We start from the raw sequence: 13,889 nt of genomic DNA on the forward strand, positions 1-13,889 counted from the left end.
ATCAAAATTTCAAAAAGAAAAACAAAATCGCTTTATCACATAGCACTGTCATCGAAAAACTATGCTTGTACAAGATTTGAACTCGATTACATATTAAGAAGTGGTTAAGAATTGATAACAAATTTTTTATCATAGTGGCAAACACCATAAGTAAACGAAATAAAAGCTTATAATGAAAACCAATTATTTTGTCAAAATGAAATTTGAGAACACTCAAAGTTAAAAAAAGAGAGAGAAAATAATTTTGATAAACTGAAAATTAATTTTAAAAAACTAAATATAAGAACACATTTTAAAGAAAAATAAAAATCTGAAAGGATTCAGATTTTAGCGGTTACCCAGAATGGCTGAAATGAAGTTTAATATATGGCTTTTCAGTCGAGATTTTGAATTGAGATGGCTGAAGTGTAATAGCAAAACACTTTATAGGATACCAGATGAATACATGTAGATGAACATGGGAACTTTATTTTTTTATATCTTCTGTCTGTTTAAAAAGTGAAAAGATACAAAACACCATTCTGTAAAAATATTCAATGTTTTTAATTTGCTATATCATTAATTCAATGTATTCGTATTTCGGTCAAAAAAGTAAAAAAATCTGTACACCACATGACTTCCTTGTGCGGAATATTAAATTATACGCATTTTTCTTACATTTCAATTAAACTTATTGGATTGAATTAAATCTACTTCGTCGATAACGCATAAACCACGATAGAATAAATGCATTCTTTAAAATTCACTCTCTATTTGTTTACCATAGCGACACTCTGGCGCTAGGTTCACGTAACAGCGTTATACTTCGTTCATAATATAACTCAGAATGCACAAAATTTATATTAAGAGTTATCTAAGCGTTGCCACATGTTCTATTCAAATACTGTAATAAAGCTAGAACGATGTATAAAAGTAATTAAGCAAACAAAACAAAAAAGAAACAGTTTTTCACAGACGATTGAGTATTTCTCATTCAAATAATTCAACACTTATTTCCTCGAAAAAATTCCAGAAAGGATTAAGAATGATTTAATTGGCAATAATAAATGAAGGCGTTATCTTTGTTGTTGCGAAGCTATATTTCTCTAGATTGGCAACAAATCCACTACTCTGCTGTTTCAAATATAAACAAGCAATGGCCGCCATCAAGAAAATTATTAGGCTTAGCGGCACTTAAGCAACTTTAAAATTGTTCATAATTCTAAAAATATTGCATACAGATTTACTAAAGGCATAAAAACCTCAACCGGAAGATAAGAACAACATAATTCAATCATTTTTAAAGCAAAAAATGTACAATTTACAAACATATAAGAGTAAAGATACTGAGATCACTGATCCGAGTAAGAGTGGATATATATATATATATATATTCACTGATCCGACTAACAGAGTGGATATATATATATATATATTATATACGTTTTATATACGTTTGGTGCTGCCGATTGTAACCAAAATACGAGATGCACATCTACATGTTATAGCAGTCCTATATATAAAATTTCAACGTTCTGAGGTTACTCGTTTTTGAGTTATGCGAGATACGTTCGTACGTACATACGTTCGTACAGACGCCACGAAAAATTCTCTTGAGAATTCATTTTAAAACAGTTTTATAATTTTTTTGGAGGAAAAGAGTCTTTTATTCTGTCCTTACGTACATATGTCACACAAAAACATCGTTAAATTGCATTCGATAGCGGTCAAAATGGATACTTTCGTTGAAATATGCTGCCTGAAACTTTCGCGATTACAATACTTCCTTTTTGCTTCGCACAAGGAAGTAAAAAATAATATTCTTCAGAACAGCATCTATTGCTTTTTAATAGCTGAGTTTGTTAATACATAGCACAGATTCAATTAGAAAGATCAATAACATTGTATATTTTGCCGAATGGCAACAAACTAGAAAAGTGAACAAATTAATTGACAGAAAACGGCACTCAAATTAAATCAAATCAAAATTCTGTTTCGAGATTAATATCCTTTTGGGCTTAAAAAAAGGCTGCTAATCTGTCCAAGATGAAAATTTGAAACAAACCACATTTCAGAAATGTACCAAAAAGATTATATTGTTCAAAATGAAATTTTAAGCCCTCATAAGTTAAAAGAGTCTTAAAATCATAAGTAACCTATCCAAGATAACAGTACCAAGCACAAATGGATTGCATCAATGCATCATAAAGATAGTGTCTCTAAAAAATGAAATTTCCACGTAGTTACAAATTTCAAAATGTACCAAAAGACAGTTCGTCTTTCCAAGAAGAATTCTCACTATCAAACGCTATGAGTGAAACATTCACAGGATACAATGTACAAGAGGTACGGTTAATCTATTTAAGAAAAAATTTTAGAACTCACAAATTGAGAAAATACACCAAGTAGACTATTAATTTGCGCAAGAGAAAATGGTAGACACTCAAAAACTGCCATGCAGTTCAAAATTGATGAAATTCTTAAAAAGTTTCTATATATATCTTTAATTTGTCAGAAACGAAAATTCTTCATCCTGACAAATTTTTAATTATGATTTTTTACGATCACCGAAAAAGTATTATTCATCGATTTCCTAACTTTAATCTATTCGTACATCTTATTCGCAGCGAATAAGAGGTACGAATAGATTCTAGTTAGGAAATCGTTACAAAATTATGATGCGCTACAGAGACAGAGATTTTATAGTACTTACATATTATCCCATTGACTATGAAACTATCGCCAAGCAACGCAATTTAAAGCTAATTATGGACAAGCCTGACCTAAGAGCATATTCACAATACCCTTTCGTTTGATTTAATCCCAATGATTCTCGGGGATCCACCTTTTGTTTTTATGAGCAAGGATTTATATTAACTGCATTTTTTCCCCTTGCACATTGGAAAAAATTTGTTAAAATTTGGGACATGCCTTCTACAGAATATTAAGTAACGGATTATTTTTAAAGCTATAGCATCCAATCATAAACAAGTGTGTATTAATGGACACTATATAGTCAGCTGAAAATTTCCGACGAAACGTTAATAAATTGGAACAAATACTTGCGAAAAGTTTTCACGCATAGCGTTTTAAACAGAACTTCTGATAAAACCAGGAAACCGGGGAGCTTAACAAAACAATAGAAATCGACGAAAGCTTTTCTGCGAAGAGCGAGTTAAATACTAGTTGTCTATTAAATTAAGAGGAGTACGTTCCTTTCGAAATCCTCAGCAGCGTTTGGCACAACTTTGGCAATATCTCCGCCAGCTTTCATGGCTAGATTTGAAGAACTCTCAAGCTGTTCCCATGTATTAAAAATTCAGAAGTTATTTTCTGCGTAAAATAACTTTCCTTTAGTAGAGCTAAATGCAGTTATGAATAAAACGCTCCAAAAGTCATGAACGTTGCTGTGGGTCTGAAAGCTGTTACTCCGATTTAAGGAAATATACAATGCTGACATTTTTTAACGATAGCATGCAGAAAGATCCGACATACCTTGTAGGTGGTGAGTCCGTATCCAAACTTCTTGTTGTTGTACCATTCGCCTTCATATTTAGCCCCGTCGGATCTTTCGGCAATACCGAAGCCGCTGCGTTTGTCGTTTTTCCACTCCCCCATATACGTCTCGATCACGTTCGCGTCGATCATCTCGTCCTGGGCCACGAAGCTTCCCTCCGTAGCGTCGGAATCCGAACCTTCACTCATCTCTTCGAAGCTTGTCCTGTCACCTTTCTTGGTCTTGGACATCAGAGTCTGAAAAAGGAACAAGAATCTTAAACGCCGACTGCCATTTTTAAACTGCACATTATAGCCAACCTGTTAACTCGGAACATTAATTTCGACTTGAGTATAGATACTGCACATTGTATTCTGTCAATTAAGCTCAAACGCCAACTCGGGCTATAACACAACTAATCAAGATAAATTAAGTCAGCGTTTCTCTTTCTTAGGCTGTTCATATTTAAATACTTCACAAAATGAAGACCCTTAATTTAAAAAACTTCAAAACTGTTTAAATACTTACAAATAAACTTCTGAATGTTTGGTTTTAAACTGTGCACAATAATAATATGGAATTTAAAAACGCACTTTTATGCGTGTCCAGTGGGAGGCATATATGAATGATATAATGAACGTATGTCTGATATAAAATATGAAAAAAAACTACTAACTTTAATTTGGCAATATACTTTTTAGTTCTTCATTTTAATTTGATTGTAGTTTCAAAATTAATCTATGATGCATATAACAAGTAGCATTGCGGATATTTTTATTCAACCACACATCATTGAACTATGATAATAATCTATAAATATCTTCATAATTGGGTAATAGCTACATTCAGGAAGTTCGTTTTACAACGTCGATAGAATAATGACTGCTAGCGTTCGGGTAGGAGTTTTTTTGTTTAACATACATTACAATGCCTTACAAAACAGTGCAATTACACAGCAATAAGACACTGATACGCTACGCATAAATCAATAATCATTTACTCATTCACTCAGTGATGTAATCACTATATTTGTTAATGACCGACTGCCAGCGTTCGGGTAGGAGTTCAATGCCTTTCTTGTAGACCTGTTGTGTTTCGACTTGAAGAAATATGTTAGCCAGTTGCTAAGAGAAGTTTCATCATGAAACTCTTGTCCGTGAATGTTGTTAGGCAGAAATCGGAGAAGATGTTACTCAGTAGGCCCCATAAATGTATCAGAAGTGTTCATTTTTTCTCTACTTGACAATCCGTACTGATTGGCCTTGTAAATAGTCAAAACGAGCTGTTAACTACATCCAAGCTCCTGTTCGCAACAATCAAACTCCAGACGGGAAAGAAAATAATTGAATAACGGAAAACGAAGATTTTACAATGCAGTGTTGCCAACCCAATGAAGAACGGCACCGACTCGATATTTCATGAATTAAATGCATTTTTATTTATGTCAATCACATTAAAAAGGGAAAAAAAAGTATTTTTATGAACTTCCTCTATTGCTGTTAAATAGTTTAGTTTGTTGATTAGTAACAGTTAAAATATGAAAGAATAATATTCTACATTTTTCCGAAAGGCAACAGACTCAAATGAACGAATCGCATTTCGAGACTAATAGCACTTTGGGGGTGAAAAAATACGAAAACCATGAAATTTCATCAGAAAATATACTGCTATATACAAGCCAGTAGTAAAATTTGAAGGATTTTAATATTTATTTCCAAGGCATTGAATATTTGAATGTGCCAACATGTTTCATACGACCACTATCTACGGCATATCTGATAAACAAAAATTTTTAAAATAACTATTTGAAGAGCTACAATTCAACCACGCAGTTCAAATAATTAAAATGAAATTCCAAGAACAGAAATCTAAAAAAAAGAACCTAAAGGTAACAACTGCGATTAAAAAATGTAATATGAAGTAAAAGTACTCTAGTGGTCAAATTAAATTGGAACAAAGCGGTTTTTCTTTCCACAGAATTTTAATTTGGTGGCCACAGGTATCTCAAAGTAGTTTTATCTGACTTAATATCGGTTTCGTCTACGTCGAACTAGTTTAGGCAATAAATTAGGATTATTGCATCATTTTTAGACTTTTGCTTTCTGAAGAGGAAGTTACTTTTGCATGCTTTTTAAATATCTTTTACATTCGTTAATTTTATTGTACTAAAAATTGATATGAGGCCCAGTGGCGCAGTGACCAAAGCGTCGCGCAGCAGCATCACAGGTCCTGGGCTCGATCCCGGGGCTGGACACGGTTGACTCAGCTTTTCATTTCTTGAGTGGGTCGATAAAATGAGTGGGGGTTCTGCGACAAGCTGACCACTAGTCCAGGTAAAGATGCACAAGCAGCACGGAGCCCACGGTCTAGAAAGTAGATATCAGGGCACTGCCGACCATGGCTCTCTAAGGGATGTTTGTGCTGCCCAACTTAGTTTTAGTTTTAAACTTGATATAACGTGTAGAAATAGAGCAAGGATGTGCTCTTAACAGACACACATTCATGATTATTAGAAATACTGGTCCTGGTGATGGAAAATTTCGCCGCTGGTGTTGGAAAATCGAGCATTTCTCGAATTCTGAGGAAACACATTGAAACTAGATCGTTTTCTCCGGAAAGGAACGGCAAATATGGAAGGAAAACAACATAAAATCTTAATCAAACCAAAACTAACAAGGATCTTAAAAAGTGATCTATTGTCCATTGGTATCGACATTCATTCTTCAAATGTGCGAGGTAGACTTCTCCCTGCTAGTCGGCGGACTAGAAAGCCAGTTAAAAAACAACTTTTGACACATCAAGCGATTACTGTAGGCCAAAAATGTACAAATCTTTGGAAAGGTGAATTCGCCGAAGTATATGCAAATTTAAAGCATAAGATTGTGTCATTTTTTAAAGACTTTTGCAGGGACATTCCAGCAGAAAAGCAATGAACTTTCGCTGAAATGCAATGGGGTATACTGGAGGTACAATCAGGTATAATGGAAAGCAATGAGGTACAGTGGAGTACATTGTAACACAGACTTTCGCTGAGGTATTTTCGATTGGGTGTACATGAGTTCACCAAACCGGAATCATAAGCCACCAGAGAATGGTCTATAACAGCGATTCTCACCCGCTGGTACGCAAGAGAAAAATGAGTGGTACGCAAAGAAATAAAGTATTTTTAACTCTTAAATTCAAAAGTTAAATACCTCGACATCCTGCTTAAGTTTTTTCTCTAACAATACTAAATTTATGCGATCTGAGCTTTGTTCATAGTCAATAGCCGCTCATAGGCAAAGCAAAATAATCTGTTTTTATTTTCGCAAATATTCTTTAGCTATAGACATAAAATTTGTCATAAATGTTGTTTCTAAAAGAATTAATAGAAATGGATTTTTGTATTTAACAGGAAATAAAAATTAGTTCCAATAAAAAGATCATTAATTCTTTTAGAGTTGATCGATTTATTAGCATGTCTCCACCATTTCCGTGCTCATATTGCTTCTATTTTCAATTAGAATGATCTTTTACGTCTATTTGCTGTCTCTTAACAGCAGGTATTTTGTCTTCATCTTATTCTGTATTCTTTACTTTCCGCGACTTGAAAATATCATTTCTTTTAAGAACTCATAATATATCGTGCATATAAATTTTGTGAAAAAATTATAAAACAACCCTAGATTTAGATAGGAAAAATGGCTAGGATTGACAAAGCGGGAAAGATATGATTCACAGATTATGATCCAAAACAATATACTAGAACTAAAAATATTGAAAAGAAAAGAAAAAATTGTTTACAGAAAATATCATAAAAGTAAAATAATCATAGATACCATCATTCGGGTTTACTTAGAATGGAGATGAAAGAGACCCTCAACTTCAATGCGTTGTTTGCGATGAACTATTATCCAATGAAAATATCAAACCATTGTTTCTTAAGACATCTTGAATCTAAGCATGCCAGTTTAAACGATAAATCTGAAGAATATTTTAAGGGGAAATTATCGGAGTTCAAAAATAGTAAACAAGTAGTGAAACGTTTTTTTAAAACAAATAATAAAAAAGGCTTTGGAAGCTAGTTACCTAGTAAGCCTAAGAATTGGTAGGCTCATACTATTGGAGAAAACTTTATATTACCACCAGCTAAAGATATCGTTTTAACGTTATTCAAAGAAAAAACGGCTAATGAACTTTAATAAGATCTATTTATCAATGATATGCAATAGTCATAAAATGGCAAATTCCGTAAAAGAGACGTTTATTCAAAAAATAAACACAGTGAGTATTTCGCATTGCAATTGGATGAAAGTACTGATGTAACGAACTTTGTTCAATCATTAATTCAGATACGTTTCGAAGAAGATAAAGGAATTGCCGAAGAGTATTTATTTTTTGAATATCTTCATGGTAGAGCAACTACAAATGAAATTTTCAAAGTAACTGACAATTTTACATTTGAGAATGATATTTCTTGGAATAAGCGCATTACTGTAGTAGTATGTAGTGACGGAGGCTCGGGCTTTAACAGGAAAATATTGTTATTTCTCAAATAAAGAAAGTCGCACCTTAAACTAAATTTACTCTCTACTCCATTCATCGTGAAGCTTTAATAGCCAAAACAATCCCCGAAAACCTGAAAATCGTTTTGAATCAAGCTGTCAAAATTGTTAATTTTTATTAACAGCCGAGCTTTAAACTCAAGAATATTTGTGGTTTTATGCCAAGAGATGGGCAGTGAACGTGAAACTCTTTTGTTACTTTCCGAAGTAAGGTAGTCCAGGGCAAAATTTTAAATCGCCTTTTTGAACTTCAATCAGAAATTCCAATTTTCCTCTGTGATTCAAAATCTGAATTGCAAAAATGTTTATTTAGTGAATTATTACTTGGCCGGTTTAGCATATTTACCTGGTATTTCTGGAAAGTAAAATGAATTAAATTTAGGATTTCATGGACAAAATGTTAATTTATTACCATTAGAGATAAAATAAATTTTCTTTAAATTTTTTTCTAAAAACGTTTAACAGTTTTCTAATCGAAAATAATTTGAAAATAAAAGAATTAACCCCCGACTTTAAAAATCATTGTTTTTCATTGATAACTTATTTCAACATGTATTTTTCTGAGATTATGAACAAGAAGTCTGGATTAGAAATCCATTTTGTTCAAATGTACCTGAAATTTTATCTCGTGAAGAAAAAGAACAATTGATAGAAATTTCCTATGATTGAAATCTAACTGAAAATTTCAAAAATAACACATGTGCTAACTTTTGGTTGAACCGAAAGTATTTAAAGACATTTCAAATAAAGCTATTAAATTTTTATCGCCTTTTTGCGCTACCTATTTGTCCGAACAAGAATTTTCTTCAATGTTATATTTGGAAAATAAATGCAGAACAAAATATAAAGCGGATCCTAATTTACGGTTAAAACTGCATGAAAAAAAGAAATTGATCTCTCTCAAACGGGCCCAAATTTCGCCCTAAATTTTAGAATTAAAATATTATAGCTTTTATTTTGCTAGTTAAAGTGGTAACCAATTTTTAATCTAATATTTTTTGTGTGCTTATTTAATACAATCAGCCAATAAGTTGTGCAAATGGCAATATTATTTAATATTACTATCGAGAAATTGAAAAATAATCATCGTAAAATGCAGCGACTAAAGTTTTTCATTCTTTGTTTAGATGGTACGCGTTAGTCAAAAGGTTGAGAACCGCTTGTCTAGAATAATAACAAACGTGGACGTCCAAAGGCCCAGTCCTCGAAACATGAATTAACAGAAGCGGAAATCATGTTGTTGAACCATTCCGACTGAAACAGCCACAGTGTTCCGAGTAACTGAACTCCAATAAAAAAAACTCAAACTAAAAAGTGGCTATATTCCATAGCCATATGATCTCAACAGCACAAAGGAAAGAAAGAAGATCAAATTAAATAAAAGTAACTGGTCTTATTTCAATAACTCAAAATAGCGAAAAACTGTTATCGCCAGAATCAACATCTATAACCACTGCGATTTTTATTTAAGCACCCTAATAACATCCGTTGCAAAATTAGTATCTTTTAACAGTTTCCTAAAATCAGATTGTCCTCTGTAACAATCTCCACTCGCTGAGCCTCGAAGAAGTGTTTAACATTCCCAACAATGTTACAATATGGGCACAGATCGGAATCCTGTAGTCCTAACCCATAAGGGCAGATTAGGTTGGAAAGCGACGATGACCAGCGGCGGATTAAACCATTTTGAGACCCTGAGCACAAAGAATTTGGTGCCCCAATATGTGCTTACGCCAGTTTTTTCTTCATCCCTTCTCTCTCTCGGTTTTGGTTTAGCTGCACCATGCATTCCATGGTAAAATAATATGGTAATGGGAAATTTTTTGGTGCCTCCTTTCCTAAATGTCTTAGGATCTTTTGTGGTGCCTCCATTCCTTGATGTCTTAAGCACGTGCTTATATTTTTAATGGTTAATCCAGCCCTGACCATGACCATGGGAGAATCTGATTGAAATTACTATTAAAAAATACAGGGCAGTCATAAAAATGTTCCTGATATATGAACTTCTATCGGCCTATCAGCTCTAAAGTTTCAACAGAAGCATTTCAAGTATTGGAATTACAAGTTTTTAACGTTTCCACCTTCGTAGATGATAACGCGTTGCATGCGGAAGATTGTTGACAACGATGACGAATTTAACATCGCAAAAAAAAAAAGAATCTGTGTAACTTTACGTTTTGTGGCATCTTTCAGATCTGACAAATCTCGTGGATTTGACGTGTAGAGATTTCAGATAACCCCAGAGCCAGAAATCCATTGGAGTGAGGTCGGGGGATCACTATGGCCACGAAATTGCTTATGAGACATGACTTTATCTCGAAAACGTTGCAAAAGTTGAAAACTTGTAGTTCCAATAAAAGTCCTTTTCCCCTCTCTTTTCTTGTATTATCACTGGTCTACCACAATAACTCTTCATTGCAAGTTTATTACATTGGCAATTTTCGTTCCAACGCCATTTATGGTTTTTCAATGCGTATTTATGGGTTTTAATGCGGAAAAAATTCAATCTCTTTCTTGCTTTCGGTAGTAAATTATTGACTTAAGTGAAACGTACTTCTACTAGGTTAAGAAGAGAGAAAAATCAGTAGCGTTGTTTCGGTAACAGCATTTTACTTCGGGATATTTCTCTCGAATGAGTTTTAAATTCCGAAACTTAGTGTACATACGTATTTTGAGTAAGACTTGTACGCTAACATCCTCCTCCAATGCAATCAACTCTTCATGTATCATAATATCAGATCAGATATATTGCATCTCAGCGGTTTTATGAGCAGAGCTGGCACATTTTTATTTTCAATGTCTTGAAAGTGAATAACATTAAAATCATTTTAATTTCACAAGTAGCTTCTACATAACAATATGGCTTCTGAGGAAATTTTAGGTTCATCCTATTTTTTGGTTGTATTTTCCTGTGTTTCCTCGTTTTACTAACTTTATATTGCATTTTTTGCATAAAAATTTACATATTTAAAAAATATTATTGATTTTAAAATAAATTAAATACCTTTTACGTATTATTTCCTTTATATTCATTTTGTATGATATCTTCCTCGCTATGCGATGTAGCTTTATATCACTAAACAATTAATTATCAGTTTTACAATATTATAATTTTTACTGTTATTTTTGTAATAAAAGAGATCTATGTTATATTTATCAACTTCCCGCATCTATCCGCTATCGACTCTCCAGTCGACTCCTTGATTGTTACAGGCCCTTTTCAAACTTCATCGACCCTCAGGATGTTCATACCGATTCCGTTGGTAATCCCCGATCTAGATCAGAGATTTGCAAATTTTTGATCAATTACTCCTAAGACGAAAATAATTATAAATTGTACCTCATATAACATAATACAATGTAATGTAATACAGCATAATATACTGTAACATAATGTAATACAATACAAAATAATTTAATGCTATATAATATAATGTAATGTAGTGCAATGTAATGAAACACAATGTAATATAATATACTCTATAATGTAATATGGCACAATGCAATATAATGTAATGCAGTACTCTATAATATAATGTAATATGATACAATGCAATATAATGTAATGTAATACTCAATAATATAATGTAATGTGATACAATGTAATATAATATAATGCACTTTCATATAATATAATGAAGCATAATTCAATGTAATATAATATTATGTAGCACAATGTGTAGCGATATAATAGAATATAGTGTAATATGCCTGTGTTTTAAAGCTGGTGCAGTTATGATGGTTATCACTCCTCAGACGCTAGTGAAGCCAGACGCAGCGACCAATGGGAGAACCTCGCATTCACGTAATACACGATACTCGCAAGGGATCGTAAGCATATTTCTTTGATGTATTCCCCAAGTATTACCTCACTTACGGTGCACGGGTACCAGCATGCAAACTCCATGATCGAGATGATAAATTTGTTGGCCTGTAGTGTCTTTTGTGCAAATAAAAAATGATGGAATGATAAATTACTTTGAGTGTGGAGCTCTTGGAATGCTCTGGTAGAGACCGTCCCCAGGTCCCATCGTGCCTGAGGCTGGAATCTTTGAGGACGAACCCACCCCTGCATTCTTCCGGGTGCCTTTCTTGATGGGGAGAGTCGCTGATGGAGTCGGACTTGCGGAGTGCTGACTGCTTGGTGTGGGCGGCGAGACCGAAGGGAGCGCTGCTTCGGACCCCGTAGCCGTGCCGCATGCCTTTTGCCCACTGTCCTTGGAAGGTTCCTGAAAACAAAAATTTTAAAAAATGCAATTTGAAAATCTTCATTTATGTATTACAAAAGAAAGCATACAGTGACAGCTTTATAACAATGCCCCGGCGACACTTTTAAACAAGGCAGCCACTGATCGAAAAGACAGAAGGAGGCTCCGGCATAAAGATGCTCTACACCTCTTTTGGAGATAAGTTTTTATCTGTCAAAAGAAATCTTCATAAACATGTCAGTACCTTTATGCAAATCAGTCGATCTCCACAAAGTGTGCCGACATCTCTAAGTGGTTACTGTTCTAAAAGTTAGAAAACTCCCTAAAGAGGCCCTGTCATAAATTTGCCCTTACTCTCTTAAGACTAGTTTTTGCTTTAAAAAAATAATAATAAATAAAAATTAAAAAATTTGAAATGTTTCAGATTTTAAATTACGTCCAAAGAGGCGTTTTTTTAACGTCTTGTGTGTTACCTTTATTTATTAAATATCACTTTTTTTGCACGTAAACCCTAAAATTCAGTTCAATAGCAAAAAATATTTCCCTTACAAAAACTTAACACTACATAGTTAGTATAATGGTTAATACACTGTATGTCTCCTAGACGATGAAATACAGTCCATACAATGCCTGGGCATGCTGAATATAAAATTGTCCAGCTGATCTTGGGGAAGATTACTTCACTCAGCAAGCAATGCTCTCCGAAATTCCGGTACATATTTAAGAGGTATTTTACGCGCCGCAATCCGTTGGCAAAGCATTCCCAAAGATATTCTATTGGATTCAAGTCGGGTGAGAATGCTGGCCACTCCATACGGGTAATATCCTCAGATTGAAGGCATTCCTTTACAATGTTTAAACGGTGAGGACGGGCGCTGTCATTCATAAACACAAATCTTGTGCCCATAGCACCCTCAAACAAACGTACATGTTGTTTCAAAATGAAGTCCCGATAAATTTGGCCTGTCATGGTTCCGATCCGAATATGCAGATCTGTTCTTGAGCCCAGTATAATTCCACCACAAACAAGCATTCCTGCACCACCGCAACGGTGTCGTTCAATGACGTTGTCTTGGTAGTAGCGGGTACCTAGAGTTCTCCATATGGAAAGACCGACGTGAATCAGACTGCAAGCTAAAACTGGATTCGTCGGAAAACATCGCACAAGAACCACTGTGATGATGTCCACATTGTTAGTTCTCTACTCCAGGCTAACCGCTGGCGACAGTGATTTGCCGTGAGCGGAACACATCTGACAGGCCTGCGAGCATATACACCAAGCTTTCCTAAATGTCTGTACACGGTTTGCCTTGAAATTGTCGTACTCATATCTGAAGATAGTTGAGCAGACAGGTCTGATGCTGTGCTTCGTCTGCTTCTTTTGGCAGTTATTGACAAGTACCAATCGTCATTCGGAGTCGTAACTTGGGGCAACCTGCACTGTAATCCCTAATTTCCATCACTTTGGAATCGTTGCCAAAGCCTAGAGATGACATTTTGGGCTATTCCAAGTTCCTCCGATACTTCTGTCTGAATACTCCCACATTCCAGGCGGCCGATTATTCTACCATGTTAAAAATCATCCACATGTGTCTTCTGTATCATAATTGTTCAGTTGTGGCAGTGAGCGGCTTACAGAACCCTTGTGAACAATTTTACTTC

At 34.3% G+C, this 13,889-nt stretch overlaps 2 protein-coding genes across 2 annotated transcripts in view; one reads left to right on the forward strand and one right to left on the reverse strand.

The window, feature by feature from the left end:
• The window catches only part of LOC118188232 (junctophilin-1-like), a 162,151-nt gene that overhangs the window by 95,351 nt on the left and 52,911 nt on the right, over positions 1–13,889 (reverse strand). The window contains exons 2-3 of the mRNA XM_085824957.1: positions 11,998–12,248; positions 3,475–3,732 (exon numbers count right to left, since the gene is read on the reverse strand). Of these exons, the coding sequence (XP_085681083.1) occupies positions 3,475–3,732; positions 11,998–12,248 (509 nt within the window). The remainder of the gene's footprint in view (positions 1–3,474; positions 3,733–11,997; positions 12,249–13,889) is intronic.
• LOC118193671 (uncharacterized) overlaps positions 1–13,889 on the forward strand; it is a 119,580-nt gene that overhangs the window by 19,039 nt on the left and 86,652 nt on the right. The gene's annotated exons all lie outside the window — the stretch shown is intronic.

This window comes from Stegodyphus dumicola, chromosome 10 (assembly GCF_044657685.1).
Source record: "Stegodyphus dumicola isolate Sdum_Otavi_A_Nest chromosome 10, ASM4465768v1".
Lineage (NCBI taxonomy): Eukaryota > Metazoa > Arthropoda > Arachnida > Araneae > Eresidae > Stegodyphus > Stegodyphus dumicola.